The sequence below is a fragment of the Carcharodon carcharias genome, chromosome 20, assembly GCF_017639515.1.
Source record: "Carcharodon carcharias isolate sCarCar2 chromosome 20, sCarCar2.pri, whole genome shotgun sequence".
NCBI lineage: Eukaryota > Metazoa > Chordata > Chondrichthyes > Lamniformes > Lamnidae > Carcharodon > Carcharodon carcharias.
This window is the reverse complement of record NC_054486.1, coordinates 96,067,140-96,086,604: the sequence shown is the minus strand read 5'-3', so window position 1 is coordinate 96,086,604 and position 19,465 is coordinate 96,067,140. Positions and strand designations below refer to the sequence as shown.

Genomic DNA, 19,465 nt, shown 5'->3' with positions numbered 1-19,465 from the left:
GGCACTTTGTAAATGCAAATATTCATTGTAGTGATAAAAGTAGATGTGAAGATACTAGTGTTTACTCTCTTGCTGAAATGAGCAAACAAAAAATTCACTCCCCGATGTTAACTGCCATTTTAGAAGTGGAAAATTTGTTTTTTTTTCCTTCTGAAATTTTGTGCTCCTCGAAGGGTTAATATAATTAAACTCATTAATTTTTCTTAATGATTTTTCCACTTGACTGAAATTGTTAATCTGTACAACACAGCAGTTGTCTGTCTGCTGTGTACATAACTTGTGTCTGCAGATACAAGACAATTTGGTGAAGTCTCAATTGCTTCCCCACTTGACTTGACACAATTAGCTGAGTGCATGACATGTTGATTGCTGATAGTCTCAACTGAAGGGTGCACTGCTGTTAAACTGTCATATTCAGTGGGTAACTTGAAATATTTTTAAATATTTGCTTGACCTTGTAATTCCTCTTTCTGTCCTCTAACTAAAAAAGAGAAAAAATACATTAGAATGCCAGTTATTTGTATGTTTTACCCAAAGAGATCAAACCTGTAGATAATGTGGAAAATAAAAATGGGCCCCCTATTAAAATACTGCTATGTACCAGCTTCATTGAATATTGCAGTGTTTTAATTTGTGACTAATTTTTAATCTTGTTCCATTCTGCTATAAACAGGGAGAGGAGGATTTTACATATTGGCAATGCCTGTCTGTGAGCACTTCTCACTTCACCAGTTTAAAATTGTTTCATCAGATTTGAATCAAACTTAAGTGTTCTCTTCTGTTGCAAGAGGTCCTATTGGAAATGGGCACCCTGCAATCATTGCCCCATATGTGACAATTGACATTAGTTTCCATTCTGGTTATTAATTCGTAGGAGAAGCCTTTAGATGTGGAAAGCATGAGAATTTGCCAATGACCACCTAAAGGCATCAATAATATATGTAGGGAGAGCCGAATGATGTTCCTTTTTAAATTAGATGTTGAGAATCTTGTACAATGAACCATTTTGCACTGCCTCTTGTCTAACAGTTTTGGTCCCTTGTTTTTTCATTCTCTGTACCCTTCTACTTTGAACATGGTTCAAGTCTGAAGGTTTTAGTAATTCTGAAAGGATGTTTTAATAACATTGTTGCACTTAGCGATGATCCAAGTCACCTGACTAAAGGAGTTGAGATTTTCCATTGGGACAAAGATGTTAAAGTGCTTTCAGAATAAGGTCATGGCTAAAGTAAATAATTTAATGATTGAATAAATAAACAGGGCTAAAAAGATGATTGTGTAGACTTAACCTAACAGTTATTTCGACCTGTGGGCAACTGGCAAATGGCACATTTTTGTCTACATGAAATATCTGCAGCTGTGGCCCTTCCAATAAAGAATATTCAGGTAGCCTGCTTGTACATTACCTGAAACTGCCAAAAATGTCTGTCTTAGTCATAGTCTTTCTGGCATGCCACTGTCTTTAGTTTAGCAGAGGAGAAGAGGAAGAAAATGTTCTGCAAGTAAAAGGAAGTTTATTCTTTGCAAAGCTTTTATCTCCATGAAGGTTTATTTGTTTTGATTTTAACATTGTGGTGATTTTAGATTTTTTTGACTGTATGTAGATAAGGATATCTCAGTGTCCCCAGCATTGTAGTTGAATTTGTACTGGTTCCTCTGAATTATTTTTTCCCCATTAAAATCAATTCCCTTTGATGCACAGACAGATATTAAATTACATTTCTGATGCAACGGACAACAGTCCTGTGATTATTCAGAAGGATCTGCTTCACAAAACGATTTGGTTTAATTGACTCTGTCAGAAAAACTTTTAGATTTTTTATTTATTGCATATTTACAAACTCATTCTGGTTGGCTATGGGCTCAACAAGATTGGTGAATGTACTTTTCTTTAATTGGGGAGTAACAAAAGATGCGTATTTTATTGAAGGTTAAGACAAGACATGAGTTGTACAATTTACATGAAGTGATCAGAAATATTCAAGAAAATGTCAGTTCTTGGGTTTTAATGTTGAAGCTAATTAGCTGAAAATTTCTGAACTATAATTTATTAAAAGATATTGCCCAACACTCCAATGTGTTGTGTTTGCTTTATTAAGTATAAACTTATAAATATTAATTTATAGTAATATCAAGATGAAGCAGGAAACATTCATGGATATCGTATTGTCATTTAAAGTTGGAAACACCATTTATTTATAATAGTTTCTTTAGGTGCATGACAATGTTTTGTTGCGAATTTGTGAGTAGTGTGTAGCTCTAGAAGTTATTATATAACTGATTAACGAAGAGTGATTAGAAATATATAGAAATTTTGCTTTAGTGCAAAGAAATGTTTGAGTACAATGCCTAAAACAGCCTAGTGTTATGGCAACCAGTTTGACCTCAGGCTTGAAGTAATCTCATCAGTATTACTGAAGGCCAGATGTTTGTTGTGTTCTGTTCATGCAGTGTGTGTGATCAGCAAATGGTTACTTGGCTATGTTAGTTTCTCCCCTCAGCCCCTCTAAGGAAGTGTCCGTACTGTGCTTGCCACTGGAAGTGTTAAGAATGTGCCGTTTGCCATCTGGGAAATTTTGACTCAAGTCCATGTTGTACTATTTGAGCGCTGCACACCAAAAACTGGAAAGTGGGATTAGGCTGGATGGCTTGTTATCAGATGATGCAAGCACGATGGGCCAAATGAGATCCTGCTCTGCTGTAGATTTGTGCACTGTCCTTGCTTAGGCTTCTCAAATGTTTTATTCTTCTCATCACTTTTTTCTTAGTTTTACCTTCATTTTATTCTCTCTCTTAATCACTGTTTCCTCTATTCTGTTTATTCCGTCTGTTTCTCTGTTTGTCTGTCAATTTTTCTCTTTTTAAAAAAAATCTTGTTCTCTCCCACACCTCCCTTCTCGTTCTTTTCCCTCTCTTTCTGTCCTCTGTCCCCCACATCCTCCCTCTTTTTTCTTTCTTTTTGTCCGTTTTATCTCTGTCTCCCACCCCACTCTTTCTCCCAGTCTGTCGCCACACTCTCTCTATTCCCTCCCTTACCCTCTTCCTGTCCCTCTTCTGCTCCTGCGCTCTCTCTCCCCCACCCCCTCTCCCGCCCCCTCCCCACATGCCCTGACCCAACCCATGCCCTTCCTTCCTCTCCGCCCTAGCTTTGCATTTTCCCTTTCCAGCCCCCATACCCCACTCTCACCAACTCCTCCCACTCACCTGGGGGCTGTGATGTGAGGAAGACTAGTGAAACTTGAATTATTCGGTCTTGAAAGGAGGCAATTAGCATCTTCTGGTGGTACATGTGATAGTAAATGGTATAGAAATTAACATATTAATTCAGGTTAAACGATGAATGTAGAGTTCTTTGTAGCAAAAGGGAAATTCAGGATTGATGGCTGGGCATTCTCACCCATACCACACAGTAAGCAATGTGTAAGTGAGGTAGTGGAAGCAAAGACCCTGGAATTCATATGGATAGATAAGCCGGGATGGGTCGAAAGGCCATCCTTATCTATCAATGATGGCATCATAAGTGACACTATATTTGACACCTTTCTAGTTTGAAACTTACTTGTCAAGTTATCTACTGCATTTTAGACATGATTAGGTATATACTGCAGCTTGTCTATATATGTGCCTCATAAAGGGAAGGCTTTTTTTATTGCTATTTCTGGTTTGTAATGAAAAGCCCCGAAGTAGACATATGCCTGAATACTTGCTGATATCACTGCATGCCTGTGTCAGCAAAGGAGTTCCAATGCCCAGTACAAGCCGAGTACCATTAATTTGCCGTTGGAGAGTGAATAGCACACTGGGTTATAATGAAAGAATGATCAAAAACCTTAAACCCATTCCTTTGCTGAGGACATGGGGGCTGTGCTTGACCTCAGCTGACCACATCAGGGTCTTGGCTTAGCTGAACTGTCATGATGTGCTAAGAAGCTAAATGAACAGTAGTTTAAAAACAAAATCATATACATGGTAGACCTGACAAGTTATTTTCCTGAATGTATCTCATCCCATGAAAGTCTTGTGCCATTCCACCCTCAGGTTATTTGGAACAACTTGGGCTGTTACCAATGGCATTGCATGAATACACCATTGAATGCACAAAAACTGCAGCATTATAAGGATGTTCATCCTTGTCTCGGATGATTTACACAAAGAAAAGTAGACAACGTAGAAGCTGAAAGATTGAACATGACAGTGTAAGGAAATAAATCAGCGACTGGCTGAATAAGGTAGTGGATTGAGACTGTCAAAACCTCTGAGCGTCAACTTGGGTACAGCACTGGGAGAACATGCATTGTCTCCCAAGCCTGGCAACTGGTAACAAACCCGAGTGAGACAACTGTTGGGTGGCAAAACAGAGAATGGAGTAACCACTGCCAAAGTAACCAGGGGCAACATTTTCCCCCTGTCGGGGGAGAAGTGCGGGAGTGGGCAAGCTTCTGATCGGCACTGCCGATTGGGGGCGTGCCGCTATTTTATGTGGGTGGGCCAATTAAGGCCTGCCTAGCGCGATATGCGCCACAAAGCACTATGCGGGGGGCGTGGATTCCCTCAGCTGGGAGTGCGTTCTTTCGCACATGTGCCTGAAAGAATGCACAGATCTCCCTGAGGCAAAGTACTGCCTCAGGGAGATTGTCACCGATTTAAAGCTTTCAATAAAGATTAGAAAAAAATTTCCCTGCCATGTCCCTTCATGTGACACTGGCACATGAGCTGGGACATGTCCATAGCACTTATTGTAAAAAAAATTCTAAATTTTTTAAATCACTCATGAAACCTCATCCCGCCCGTGGCTTTTCACAAGCTCACCTGGGCTCCTGACCTCCCAGCCAACCTTAAGGTTGGACAGGCAGGTCCATTAATAAGTTCAATTGGTTTTTTAATGCGTTGACAGGTTGGCAGGCGCACATCCGACTCAGATGCGCGCCTGCTGAACTGACAATCTAAATGACGCCGGGTAATGTTGGGAGTGACACATCATTTTGCGTGTCGGTGAGTGGGCCCTGCCTCCACTTGCCGACCGGAAGATGCTGGCCCAGTTTGCACAAAACACATTGCTGCTGTGACTCTGAGATAAGCTGGCATGTCTTTACTCAGTGATGAAATCCTTGGTGTGCACCCCACCCTCCCTTCCTTTCATTGGCAGGTGTGTTTTTTTTCATTCTGTCATGGGATATGAGCATCTCTGGCAAGGCCAGCATTTATTTCCCATCTCGATTCGTCTTGAAGGTGGTGGTGAGCCACTTCCTTGAACTGCTGCAGTCCATGTGGTGTAGGTACACCTACAGTGTGGTTGGAAGGGAATTCCAGATTTTGACCCAGCAACAGTGAAGGAACAGCACTATAGTTCCAAATTAGGATAGTGTGTATCTAGGAAGGGAACTTGCAGTTTTATCTGCTGTCCTTGTCCTCCTAGGTGATAGAGGCAGTGGCTTTCGAAGGTGGCTTGGTGAATTGCTGCAGTAAATCTTGCAGATAGTACGTACTGCTGCCACTATGTTTTGATGGTTGATGGGGTGCCAATCAAGTGGGCTGCTTTGTCCTGGATGGTGTCAAGCTTCTTGAGGATTGGGGCTGTACTCTAGGGAAGTGGAGAGTATTGCATCACACTCCTGACTTGTGCTTTGTAGATGGTTGGCAGGCTTTGGGGAGTCAGGAGATGAGTTACTCACCTCAGAATTCCCAGCCTCTGATCTGTTCTTGCAGCCACAGTATGTGGCTTGTCCAGTTCAGTTTCAGATCAATAATAAACCCCAGGATGTTGATAGTGGGGAGAATTCAGCAATGGTAATGACATTGAATCTTGTTAGAGATGATCATTGCTTGGTATTTGCCTGGCATAAGTGTTACTTGGGACTTATCAACCCAAAGCTGAATGTTGGCTAGGTCCTGCTGTATATAGATATAGGCTGCTTCAGTATCTGAGGAGTTGTGAATGGTACTGGACACCATGCAATCATCAACGAATGTCCCCACTTATGACCTTATGACAGAAGGAAGATTATTAATGAAGCAACAGAAGATGGTTGGGCCTAAGACATCACCCTTAGGAACTGCTGCAGTGATGTCCTGGGTTTGAGATGATTGACCTCCAACAACCACAACCGTCTTCCTTTGTGCTAGGTATGACTCCAACCAATGAATAGCTTTCCCCTGATTCCCAATGATTACAGTTTTGCTAGGGCTTCTTGATGCCACACTGTCAAATGCTGCCTTGATGTAAAGGGTGTAATGAAGCCTGGAGCTCAATGACCTTGGCGGAACTCAAACTAAGCATCAATGAAAAGGCTACTGCTGTGTAAGTGCCACATGATAGCACTGTGGACAACATCTTCCATCCATTTGCTGTTGATCAAGAGTAGACTGATGTGGTGGTAATTGTCCGGATTGGATCTGTCATGCTTTTTGTGGACTGGACACACCTGGGCAATGTTCCTCATTAACATGTGGATAAGAATGTTGTAACTATACTGGAACAGCTTGGCTAGGGGCATGGCTAGTTCTGGAGCACAATTCTTCAGTACTTCAGCTGAGATACTGTCAGGGCATGTAGTCTTTGCTGTAACCAGTGTCTTTGCCTATCATGTGGAGTGAATCAAATTGGCTGAAGACTGGCATTGGTGATTCTGAGGTCTCAGGAGAATTATTTTCCCTTTTCTTATTGCTTCTTAAGTAAATTAGTCGTTATTCAAACTGTGTTTGGCTTGATTGACACTCCTCAGTCAAACTCAGTTCACCTGCTTCTCCCTCACGCTTCCTGCCACTCAAAGGGGCAGAAAGCTCATGCTACTTGGTTGGAGGTTAGCCCCAATTTGAGTTCCATGGCCAAACCCCCTGATTGGTTATGAGCTGATACTTCAGACTGTAGCCACTCAATTCTGTATCAGGGTAACCAATCCTGAGTCAATTTGACCACCCCCAGTGAATTTGTATTTTGACTGTAAAATGTTAATTGCTATAGGTCAGCCCAATTTTGCACTGAAATGTTCTTAAAATGTTGCTTCCCAGATCACCTTAAATTGTCGTTTGGTAGCCAAAGTATCTTTCTTAAACTTGGCCACTTAATGGGGAGGAAAGACGTTGCCTCCTTTTGGTCTGGGCTTGACTGAACTGAATTGGCAGATGTGGAAGGGGAATGAAAAGAAAGAAGAAAACTTGCATTTATACAGCACCTTTTGTGACCTCAGGGTGCCCCAAATGCTTTACAGCTAATGGAGTACTTTTTGAAGTGTAGTCACTGTTGTACTTTAGAATATGCAGTAGCCAATTTGCACACAGCAAGCTCCCAGCAGAGCATTGTGGTAATGACTTGGTAATCTGTTTTAGTAATGTTGGTTGAGGCTAAATATTGGTTGGGAGATCTGAGGCAAATTATTCTCCTTTTCATTAAAGTATTGTCATGAAATCTTTTGCATCCACCTGAGAGGGCAGAAGGGGGCTCAGTTTAACGTCTCATCTGAAAGACTGGAAAGGACCTGCGGTTATATAGCGTTTTATCACTGTCCCAATTACTACTTCGGTATAGTCACTGTTGCATGGACAGATGTGAAAGTAACGTTCCTCAAACATCAAATATATGACAAAACAATATGTTCAAGAGTTCATGGTGTAGGGGGTAACATATTAACATGGATAAACTGTTGGTTAGCTAACAAGAAGCTGGGTGTAAGAATAAATGGGTCATTTTCGGGTTGGCAAGCTGTAACTAGTGGAGTGCCACAGGGGCCAGTGCTGGGACTTCGACTATTTATAATCTATATCAGTGACTTGGATGAAGGAACCAAATGTATAGTAGCTAAATTTACCGTGACACCAAGATAAGTAGGAAAATAAGTTGTCAGGAAGAGGTAAACAGTCTACAAAGGGATATAGATAGTTTAAGTGACAGGACAAACATTTGGCAGACGGAGTATAATGTGGGAAAATGTGAACTTGTCCACTTTGGCAGGATGAATAAGGAAACAGTATACTATTTAAATGGAGAGAGATTGCAGAACTTGGGGTACAGGGTGATCTGGGTGTCCTAGAACATAAATCACAAAAAGCAAGTGATTAGGAAGGCAAAAGGAATGTTGTTGTTTATTGCAAGAGGAATGGAATATAAAAGTAGGGATGTTTTACTGTAGCTGTACAGGGCCTTTGAGACCACATCTAGAGCACTGTGTACAGTTTTGGTCTCCATATTTGAAAAAGGATATAATTGCATTTGAAGCAGCACTGAAAAGGTTCACTTGACACATACCTGGGATGAAGGGCTTATCCCACGAAGAAAGGTTGAACACGTTGGGCCTATACCCATTGGAGTTTAGAAGAATGAGAGGTGCCTTGAAACATATAAGATCCTGAGGGTATTTGGTAGAGTGGATACCAAGAAGATGTTTCGTCTTATGGAGGCTACTTAGTTCTACTAAGGGGCATAATTTAAAAATAAGAGGTCTCCCTTTTAAAATGGAAATGAGAATTTTTTTTTCTCAGAAGGTCGTTAGTATGTGTAATTCTCTTCCCTAGGACTAAAGTGAATTTTGGAACTTTTTTTAATATAAATTTTTTTTTTCCCTGTAGCACTGTGGGTGAACCTACACCACATGGACTACAGCAGTTCAAGAAGGCAGCTCACCACCACCTTCTCAAGGGCAGCTAGGGATGGGCAATAAATGCTGGCCCAGCCAGCGAAGTCCACATCCCATGAATGAATTTTTTTAAAAAATAGAGAATGCGAATTGAACTTATTCAAGGCTGAGTTGAATAGATTTTTAATTGTCAAGGGAGTCAAAGGGTTATGGGGGACAGACAGGAAAGTGGAGTTGAGACCAAAACCAGATCAACCATGATCTCATTGAATGGCGGAGGAGGCTCAAAGGGCTCAATGGCCTACTCCTGATTCTAAATTCTATGTTAATTCATAGTATCAGTTGATTGAACAATGTTGGCCAGGACACCTGGAGAACTCCCCAATTCTCTACAAATAGCATTGAGAATTTTTTTATGTCCACTGGAAACTGAAGGTGGAGCCTCAGTTTTCCTCCAGGCAAACACTCTCAGTCCAGTGCACGCTTGGCACTACACTGTTTGCTGGCCAAGATTAAATTAAGCCCTTAGCGGGGCTTGAACCTGCTGATTCAGACAAGAGTGCCACAAATTCAGCCAAAATCATGTTATTGGTATGAGGCCAGCACCCCCAATGCCCTCTGCTGACTGTTCCCACATGAAAATGTAGCTCCCTTGTGGATATGTGGACAAAGTTTGTTCTGTCGAAGGGTCATGAGGACTCGAAACGTCAACTCTTTTCTTCTCCGCCGATGCTGCCAGACCTGCTGAGTTTTTCCAGGTAATTCTGTTAAAGTTTGCAAAAATGTAGCTGACACGTAAAGAATTCAATTGCTTGCAGAGCTTCAAGTTGCCAGCAGATGGTGCCACTTACTTGCATGTTGTTTGTACTATTGCAAAATAGCATTGGTGGACTAAAGTGAATTTTGGAACTTTTTTTTAATATAAAATTGATTTTTTTTTCCCTGTAGCAATAAACATAATGTTCTTACAGAGAGATAAGATCAATAAGAAATTAATTTAACCTTTTCTTTTCTCTGAAGAAATATGATTTTACAAATATTTGAACCCACTGAACTCTTGCAATTTTAATCTTTCTCGGCACCAAGGTTGTGTTATTGTAAATTACTGATAATTGAAAAACTTGGGATTCGTTTAAAAAGGAAAAGCTGCAATATTAATCTGAAGAAGTACAATCAATACCTCTAGCATTTTTAGTTTAAAAGTATGGAATAAGTCGGTATAGAATAAAAGTAGATTTACTTTTTATTACCAGACTAGTAGTTATTTTGCTATAATGTTCTCATGAGCGCAGGAGTCAATAAAAATGGGCTTCTACATGGAACTACTTTGGTATCCCTCAGTATATATCTGAGGGATTTGGTCGGCTGTAATTATTTTCTCCTCTTTATAATGCAGTCGACATTGAAAGCCGATAGACTTGTCTAACATTCAAGCTGGGGGTTTTATTGAAGCCAGCTGCCTGTTAATGCATGCTGTTGCCTTGACGCTGAGAGCAGACATCTTCCGTGGAACAAAAAAAAAAAGGCTACGGTTTGAGATCTTGTTTTTCTTTCTCCATAAATGACCATACCTTTCCCCCCACCTCCACACCGCCCCATCTCATACCTTTTTGATTTCTCTTTGCTCCCCTCACCCAAAGGTGTTGGTTCCTTGCTGGTTTTCAGTTCCATTGTCACTCTGCAGTACCAGTGGCTATTACTTGTGGGTGAGCGCTTGATAGTGAATGTCACCAAGCATGATCCTGCCATTGCCTCATAAGCAGCAGTAGGGGTCTGTTGTGGGCTTTCTTTTCAGCAGGAGTTTGCTGTGTGCAAATTGACTGCCATGTTTCCTATTTTACAACAGTGACTAAAAGTACTTTAATGGCTGCTAAGTGCTTTGTTAAGCCCCAAGGTCATATAAGGCTTTAGAGGAAGTTCTTTTTCCATTTAGCTTCTACAACTTTGTTCAGATGAGATAAAATTCTCTGTGGGGTAATTGTTAGGGGTGTTGGGAAATTTAACGTGGGTAGTCTTGACCCTACCATCAGTTGATAAAAGGGCCGTCGCATCTAGCCTGAATTTGATGTTACAAAACATCCGTGCTATGGCAAAGCTAATTTTTCTGCTTTCCTAGACCAGCATGATTGTGGGGGTGAAGTGCATTGCAGTTACTCCAGTTATGACGTTGGATTACTGTATCGTGGTGCTCTTTGGATGCTCCTTAGAATTCATACAATGATCCAGCCCCTTTGTTTTTTGAAAAAAAAAGTCTCCTATTGTGTTGGTAACATACAAGTATGCACTGATATCCATTCCCCGCTCAAAGACAAACATTTCTCTGGAAGGGTCTAGGTACACTAAGTTCAGTAGTTGAATATGGAACACCATTGGCAGAAGTCTGGGTGCAGATCAGCTGGCCTCTTGTTTAGAGAATAGTGCATGACATAGAGCTGATGAGGGTAGGAAATTTCCTTCTGAAATAAAGATTAAACAGCATGGAATCTTTTATACTGTTGCCCTTGTGTATATATACAGACCAGGGAGCATTTATTTCATACGGTGCACATATGGAGTCTTTCAGTAGTAGGCATTTTAAGAAGGAAAGAAAAATGTACACAATAATATAGACACATCTTCAGGCTATCCCAAAGCGTACCTTGCAGCCACTTAAGTTCTTCTGAAACATAATTACTGTTGTAACCTAGGGAAACACTGCAGCCAATTCGTATATAGCAAAGTGCCACAAACAGGAATGAGATAAATGAGCAGATAGGCTTGTGAAAGATGTTGGCCAAGACTCTTCCCTGCCCCTCGTTGAATATTGCGGTTTGGTATTTTGCATCCACCTGCAAGGGAAGATAGTGCATCCGTTTAGCATCTCATCTGAAAGATGGCAACCCCAACAATGTAGCACTCCTTCAGTACTCCACTGAACTGTAGATTTTGTGCTGAAGTTTCTAGGCAAGGGTGACACCGCTGTGTAAAATTGATCTAATGTCAGCCACATAGGGAAAGGACAAAGCTTTATTGAAATGTCACTCTTCATAACCTCATCCTGAATATTCTAACGGACAACACTGCACTTCATTTTTGTGCTTAAACCCTTAAACTGATCCATACTAACACTCAGATGTGACGGTATAAGGGTAATTTTTGATGGCATGCACAGGTGAGTCTCTGAACAGCTGAAAAACAATCTTAAGGACAAGATTTTCCACTGGGTTGTACTTTTTATTTGAAAGTGTAATTTGTTCAAAATCAGCCAAATCAGCGCAAACGATCAAGGAATTTTTAGCACAAGTTACGTCCAGTGCAAATCAAGTTGCTCTGATCTTTTGTGCTGGTTTAAAAACCATTGCATGAGAAGCTGGTCCTGCCCACAAAACTGGGCAAACCCCCAAAGTGAATAATGGAAACTGTTACTTTTGGCAGTGTGCAAATGTCACGACCTGAAATTTGAGCTAAAAAAAAACACTTCTGAAAACTAGCGCAGTTTGTGCTTGGATTGCCAATTGTGCCCGAAGCGGAAACCCTTAGCCACAACATACTAGCCCAAACATTTCCAAACAGTTGAGTGGTAATTAATTTGTGCTACATTTGAAGTATTAATTTTGGAATATGTGGTCCTTATTTGTCAACCAAAATCAATAATATGCAACATGCTGGAAGTCAGCATTTACGTTAACTGCTGCTGGTGCAGTAATAGGGTTGAAATCTGACGAAACTCTATGAAGGAAATTAACAGTGTACGTTTTAGATTAAAATAGGGTGTTTTGGAGTTAATTGAATAACTGCAGCTGCATTGTTACAAATTTGAACATATAATCCAGACTGACATTTCAGTCCAGCAGTGAGGGGGTGTTGCACTGTTGGAGGTGCCGCCTTTCCGATGAGGTGTTAAACTGAAGCCCTGTCTGTCTGTGCAGCTGGATAGAAAAGATCTTGTGACATTATTTAAAGAAAGAGAGAAGTTATCCTGGCCAAAAGTAGAATTTCTGATCACCAGTCCTTCGCTGTTTGTGGGATCTTGCTTGTGTGCAAACGCGTCTTTTTCTACATAACAGCGTGAGAGGTGCTCTGTAAATGCAAGTTGGTTGGTTCCTTCATGTTTCAAATAATTTAATCTTGTGGTTTCAGATGAATGTAATAAACTATTTGAGCTATGATCTGGCAGTCCACAATGTTATCTGGGCACCTTGATTAGATTGCTACCTTGTAATCACTGCTAGATAACTATTTTGTATATGGCACCATAATGCTGAGTTAATAGGTTTGTTTCATTTGTGGGAAACTTTTCAAATTCATAATGGGTATTTCATACTCCTGAAACAGACCCAGTAATGCAGTACTGATGCTTTATTTTGTAATTCCTAGTATAAGCAGTCAAAATATTTTATGCAATCAGATTTAAACTGTAACTTCACTGTTAATTTAGTTGCGGTTAAATTCACATGTTGAGAAGGAGGAGTAGGTCATTCATTCAGCCCGTCAAACCTGTTCTGAAGCTAAGGGTGGAATCAGGTCCCACTGCTGATGGTATTCACCCGGTGGCAGTTTGACCAGTTGGCAGACGAGACACCTGTCACTCCATTAAATACTGCCCTAAATTTTTGGGGTCAGGGCACTTCCTACATGAAGCTTCATTAGCCAATTTCAGTTGTAATTTCCCTCTTGCAGATTTTTATTTCATGGGGATTAAGGCAAATCTGCAAAATAAGCAATCAGTTGAGTTTAAATTATTTTCTGTATCTTGTGGAAAAAGCTAATGTCAGCTAGGGTGATCCTGGAGAAATGGATACAGTGGGCCCTATATGCAATGCTGGCAGGGAGTGGTCAATCAGGGGTGAAATCATCCTTTGGTACAAGATTCAACGAATTAGCAGCCTGTTTTTTATCAGTCATTTTCTGCTCCTTACTGCCAAAGACCAATTTAACTCCACACTCTCTGCCTTCAGTGATTCATTGGATAAGCACAAATGACACAAAATTAGAAATTATTAGAAATAATATTAGAAATTGCTAAATTTGCTGACAACACACAGAGAGGTAGGAAAGTAAATTGTGAAGAGGATATAAGGAGGCTACAAAGTGACATAGGTTAAGTGAGTGGACAAAGATCTGGCAAATGGAGTATAATGTGGGCAAATGTGAATTCGTTCATTTTGGCAGGAAGAATAAAAAAGAAGCTTATTATCTAAATGGCAAAAGATTGAGATTCAGAGGGATCTGGGTGTCCTGGTGCATGAATTACAAAAGGTTAGTCTGCAGGTACAGCAAGTAGTTAGGAAAGCTAATAGAATGTTATAATTTGTTATGAGGGGAATTGATTACAAAAGTAGGGAGGTTATGCTTCAGTTGTATAGGGTACTGGTGAGACCATGTCTGGAGTATTATGTATAGTACTGGTCTCCTTGCTTAAAGACAGATGTAAATGCATTAGAAGCAGTTCAGAGAATGTTTACCAGGAGTGGGCAGGTGATCTTAGGATGAAAAGCTGGATAGGTTAGGCTTGTATCCACTGGAATTTAGAAGAATAAGAGGTGACTTAATTGAAACCTTAAAGATCCTGAGAGGTCTTGATGGAGTAGAGAGGGTATTTCCTCTAGTGGGAGAATTTAGAACCTGGGATCACTGTTTAAAAATAAGGGGTCACTCATTTAAGACAGAGATGAGGAGAATTCTTTTCTCTGAGGGGTGAGAGTCTTTGGAACTCTCTTCCTGGAAGCAGAGTCTTTGAATGTTTTTAAGGCAGAGGTACATAGATTCTTGATTAACAAGGGGGTGAAAGGTTATTGGGAGTAGGCAGGAATGTGGGTTACATTCAAATCGGCCTTGATCTTATTGAATGCCGGAGCAGGCTTGAGGGACCGAGTGGCCTAATTGTCCTCCTAATTCGTCTGTTCGGATGTGAGGATTCAGTGAAACAGTAGGTGGAGCAGGTAAAGAATGTTGATCAAAAATATAGTCATTGGATGAAGGAAGAGCAGCAGGTAAGGCAGATTGTCTTTTCCAGTGAAAGAATGGAAATTGACAGTAGACCTTGGGGATAAGTTTCTTTTCTGGTGCAGATAATTAGATCAACTCAAGGCTAGGCATGTTAATGCTCAGGGCAGATTTTTAAAAATGCATATGCTGGAGCATTATGTACACTGTTGAGGTTCTTTTGGAGATGAAGTTAGGAGATGATGGGACTCATGGAGTTGCTAACTGTACGCAAAGACATGGAGCTGGATTTTCCCACCCCAACTGGGGCCTAATCACCTCAGACGGGCTTTAAAAATGGTGACTGTGACCCGATGGGAATTTTCAGTGGCGTGAGATAAGGCAGGAGTAGGTTGCAGCCCCACACGCTGATGTCTCAACATTGCCAGCACCACTGCAGAAATGGACATTTCAGACCTCCCTGAATTTTCAGTGGTGGGCTGGTTTTGTAAGGTGACGTGTTTCACACCAGCACATGGGGGGAACCTGGTTTAGAATCAGGAATTGAATGAAAGATGAGTTCAAAAGGTGTCAAGTCACAAGTCATCATAAAATGCTATATTGTAAATTTTATATGCTTTTGACATAGTAAGTGATGATAGGGCCTTGTTTTGAAATGGTAAATGACCATTAAATGATGTGTTTGCCAGGTTGTCACTTCTGACATCTAGCAAGCTGTTAAGGGACTGAACAGCCATTGTGGAAGTGGAAAAGTCTTCAGATGCGTTGGAGTACATTATCCACTGGATGAGGTGCTATTCTGCATTGTACAACAGTGAAATCCCGAGATGATGGTGTGAAATGTGCCCAGACCTTCCCTTTAAGATAAGTTCAGCTATCTGTTTGGCTGTTTCAAAGCTTGATGGATGGCTGAGCTTGCAGTTGTCTTCAAAGGCTTTAATATATTCAGCTAAGGCGGGTTTGTTGACACAGTTCTTCAATGGAATCTCATTATGAATGCTTGGCTAACTTCCAAACCCACTAATGGATCCTGTTCAGCAGGAGTTGTTGACATAGCTGTCAAGGGGACTGTTAGCTTGATTATTTTTGCGAGTTATGAGCTGTTAAGAGGATAATAGTTTTTCAGCTTCTCAAACATTTCTAGTGTTATAATACAGCTCCTGAGTTCTGTTTATACTGAGTGATTGGATTGGAGGGTGGGGGGGCTGCTGAGGGGAGGTACGAGGGAGTGAGGGGGTTATGTGAGTAAGAGGGTGAGGGTTGTGGGACCTTGGCATTGGCTCGCCTCCATCTCCGCCATGGGCAGCAGGCCTGATTCTAGCCTGTCTCCAACTCCCTGCCACGAAAAGAGCTTGTGCAGACACTGTTGGTCAGGGAAGTACTGGTCAAGAGGTGGTATTGCAAGGTTGGGAAACCTCCCAACTCCAGATTCCCGCTTCTGAGATGAAAATGCAGCGCATGAAGTGGAATGAAGGTGCACTAATGGAGAAGGGAAGATTTGGGAGCATTGTCGATGAGACTAATGTGGCTGTGATAGAGGATTGACTACTGCAGTGGTTTCTGTATCTGTAGATTAAGTATAATTTGGGAAAGAATTCATGCGAAGGAGGACTCTTGAAGCCCTGGTGAGGAAGTCCAACACAACCACCAGCTGAACACCCTGGTTAAATCTGGAATTGAAAGCTAGTCTTGGTAATGATGACCATGAAACTATCATTGATTGCCATAAAAACCCATCTGGTTCACTAATGTCCTTTAGGGAAGGTAGTCTGCCATCCATAGCTGGTCTGGTCTACGTGTGACTGCAGACCCTCTGAAATGGCGTAGCAAGCCACTCAGTTGTACCAAACCACCACAGAAAAGTTGGACTAAAGCAGATGAAGAAGGTGGCCTACCATCACCTTCTTGAGGGCAAATAGGGATGGGCAACAAATGCTGGTGTTGCTATTGATGCCCACATCCCATGAAACAATGAAATTTATGTGACAGAAGCACTGTGATGTTTGCCAAAACCCAATGGCCTACTTGGTGAAACAGGCAATGTATCTGCCTGGGACACTTAACCTTTACTGACTTCCATATAGTTTAGCAAAATTCAGTTTAATCATTAATATTTTGTTTGTCACAGCATATAGTACTTCAGCGTCTGTGTTTATATTTATTTGAAATGGATGAAGAGCATTTGTTTGTATTAAGCCCACTGTACAATAACTAAAAAAAATTTTTTTAGGAACAGTAAATCTAGGAATATGAGTAAAGGGTGGGAAAGCGGAATTAAGGTCGAAGATCAGCCATTATCTTAGTGAATGGCAGAGCAGGCTCAAGGAAACATTGGTTTCCTCCTTGTCTTACTTAAGAGAATTTGTTTTAAAAAATGCAAAAAATTATATAAATCGAGCACAAAGTAAGAATTTAGTGACCTCTTTATATTGTGAGGGGCTGTTAGTTTTGTATTCCAGAAACATGAAAAGCTAGAGTCTGTTAACAAATTCTTCCTCATCCACATCCTGACTCTGTGCCTCTCCAGCAGATAGAAAAGTCACGGAGCAATTTTAGTTCTCTACTCATGTTAAGTGTTGGGTGGCGAAGTAACCCCTGACTTGTGTACACAAGCACCACATGCCTTTTCCATCACAGTTATGACTGGGAACAGAAGTTTATTGCTGCTAAAATGACATTACTTTATGCTTAGATGAATAAAGTAGTCCTCGAAGAAACTGCCTAAATCAGACTGGATAAATGTTTCACCATAAGGTTTGTTGAATCTGGGTGCATCAATTTTCTCTCAACTCACTTGAAATTGTGTACAATCATCCTTTGGAGAAAGAAATGACAGGAAAATCAGGTTTATTTTGACATTTTTTTAAGCTTGCCTATGTATGTAGTGGTTAAAGGGGATATTGTTGCTCGTACTGTATTTCAGAAGCACCTTGCCTTTAACACTCCTGTCCTATGAAGAAAGCGGACGAAGCAGGTTTTTTCCACATTTAAGCACAGTAGAGCTAGCATCTAATTAGCAGTCTTTTGTGATCTCCAGTTTGGCCAAAACTGCATTATCTATGCTGGCTTTTGTTGTATAATTGATTTGCGGTGCAGCTACTTAAACCTCAGCCGCCACCCCCCTCCCCTCACCACTACTGTACTCCTGATGCCAGCCAATATACTATTGAGAGAAATGATGAATTACCCCAACTTCTGATGCTAATGCATCAAGGAAGAAATTGCACGCTACATAGAGTGCCACTGACAGTAGCACTGCATCAGAGCGCAGTGCGAGGAAAGGCTCCCAGTCCATAAAAAAAAAAATCCGTCTCCTGGGCCCCTGCCAGTGTCAACAAGTGAACGTTTTTGGAAAAGAGGTGACATTCGGTAGGCTGATGAAGGACTTGTTGGCAGCAGATTGCGTTACTGTCACAGGCCCTAAGTTTTATTTTGTATTGCTGGTGGGTTCTGCTTGCAGGAGTTGATGGAGCAGATTTATGACAGCTGCTGGGCACAACAAATTAAGTTGACAGTGATGTATGGGAGCATTATGGCATGATGATCCTGCCGTAGCTCGGCTGGACTCCTCTTGCTTCATTTGGCTCTTGTTAGTATCTGTTAGGCTGCTAAGTAATGAAATTCTGCTGACTGACTTGTGGTTTTTTTTCTCTCTCTTTTCCATTCTCTTGTTTGTTTGCTCCTCCCCCTTCCCCCTCTCTTCCTCTTCCTTCCACCACCCCCCCCCCCAACTTTTCCCTATTCTTTCAACTCGATTCTTAGACCCATCCAAATGCTAGCAAACTGCCCTTGAAGGAATCCTTCACCTTTGACGACTACAGGTCAGTATTTAAAAGAAAACATGAGAGACTTTAGAAAAGAAAAGTTCTATTTTTTGCTAGTACAGTGGAATACTGTTGTGAAACACGTTCTGCAGCCTGTGCATAACGTTAGTGCTTCATTTTAATAATGGGAACCCCACTGTACTTGCAATCCATCTGCTTCATCAAAGGTGACTCATCATGCACTACCAAGATCTAAAATGTGCTGACTTAAACACTCTGAGAATGAAGGAGTGAAATATAGCACTTTCAAAAACAACAATCCCAAAGTACTTTATCCAAGTATAGCTTTTTGTTCGATGTGGTGAGAAACATATGTAAAATTTGGCAGCTTACTGAAGACTCAATTGATTTATCAGATCTCCCTCTGGCATTGGTAGGTTATGCAAGTGGACATATTACTTGGTCTTATTTGTCAGTGAAGTCTCATCCCAGAAACGCCAGCTTCCAACTGTTCCACTCAGTTAATATTTTGTAACTTATTAAAAAAGTGATCAAAATTGGGGAAGTAAAGATACATTTTTTCTTTAATATCCTTTTAAATTTTCTACAGTAGTTCTCACAGCACAGATTAATCTTTAATCCCTGGAGATTCCAAGACAATCCTGAAGTTTAAACAACAGTAGTTCTACTCTTGAAAATGGATTGAGTTCAAAGTTTTAATCCACATTGTTTTTGCTGTTGAAAGGCTATTTAATTCCTAGTAGCTGTACATCTTAAATAAAACAGAGTTTATGATGGAGGATGCATGCACAGGAGATGAGGGTGGGAGGGCTGAAGATGAGGGTGAGGGAGCTTGCCTTCTCTTTTTTTGAAGACCGATCAAACAAGATCAAAACAATTGTGCCCAGGAGGGTCTGAGTAAGGCCTCCACTAATGCCATGTTGAACTCTTATTTCTGATCTGAGTACAACTGTCTCTTTGAATTTATTCTTCATCTGTCTCTTTACCTAGCATGGGTCTGATATACATGCGGTGTTCACACTGCAGCGCAGGCCGGGTTTGATGTTTTGTGAAACATAGACAAGCAGTGAGAGACTTGGCAGAAAACCATAGATGACACAGGCACACTCTAAGTGCCTTTTTTGCACATAAGAAAAAGAAATAGGAGCAGGAATCCAGAAACAGAATACAGTGGATGCTGGAAAT

At 41.0% G+C, this 19,465-nt stretch overlaps 1 protein-coding gene across 2 annotated transcripts in view; it reads left to right on the top strand.

The window, feature by feature from the left end:
- Positions 1-19,465, top strand: part of setd3 (SET domain containing 3, actin histidine methyltransferase) — a 138,726-nt gene that overhangs the window by 96,583 nt on the left and 22,678 nt on the right. For both annotated transcript variants that reach the window (XM_041214542.1, XM_041214543.1), the window contains one exon: positions 18,258-18,316. In XM_041214542.1, coding sequence (XP_041070476.1) covers positions 18,258-18,316 — 59 coding nt within the window. The remainder of the gene's footprint in view (positions 1-18,257; positions 18,317-19,465) is intronic.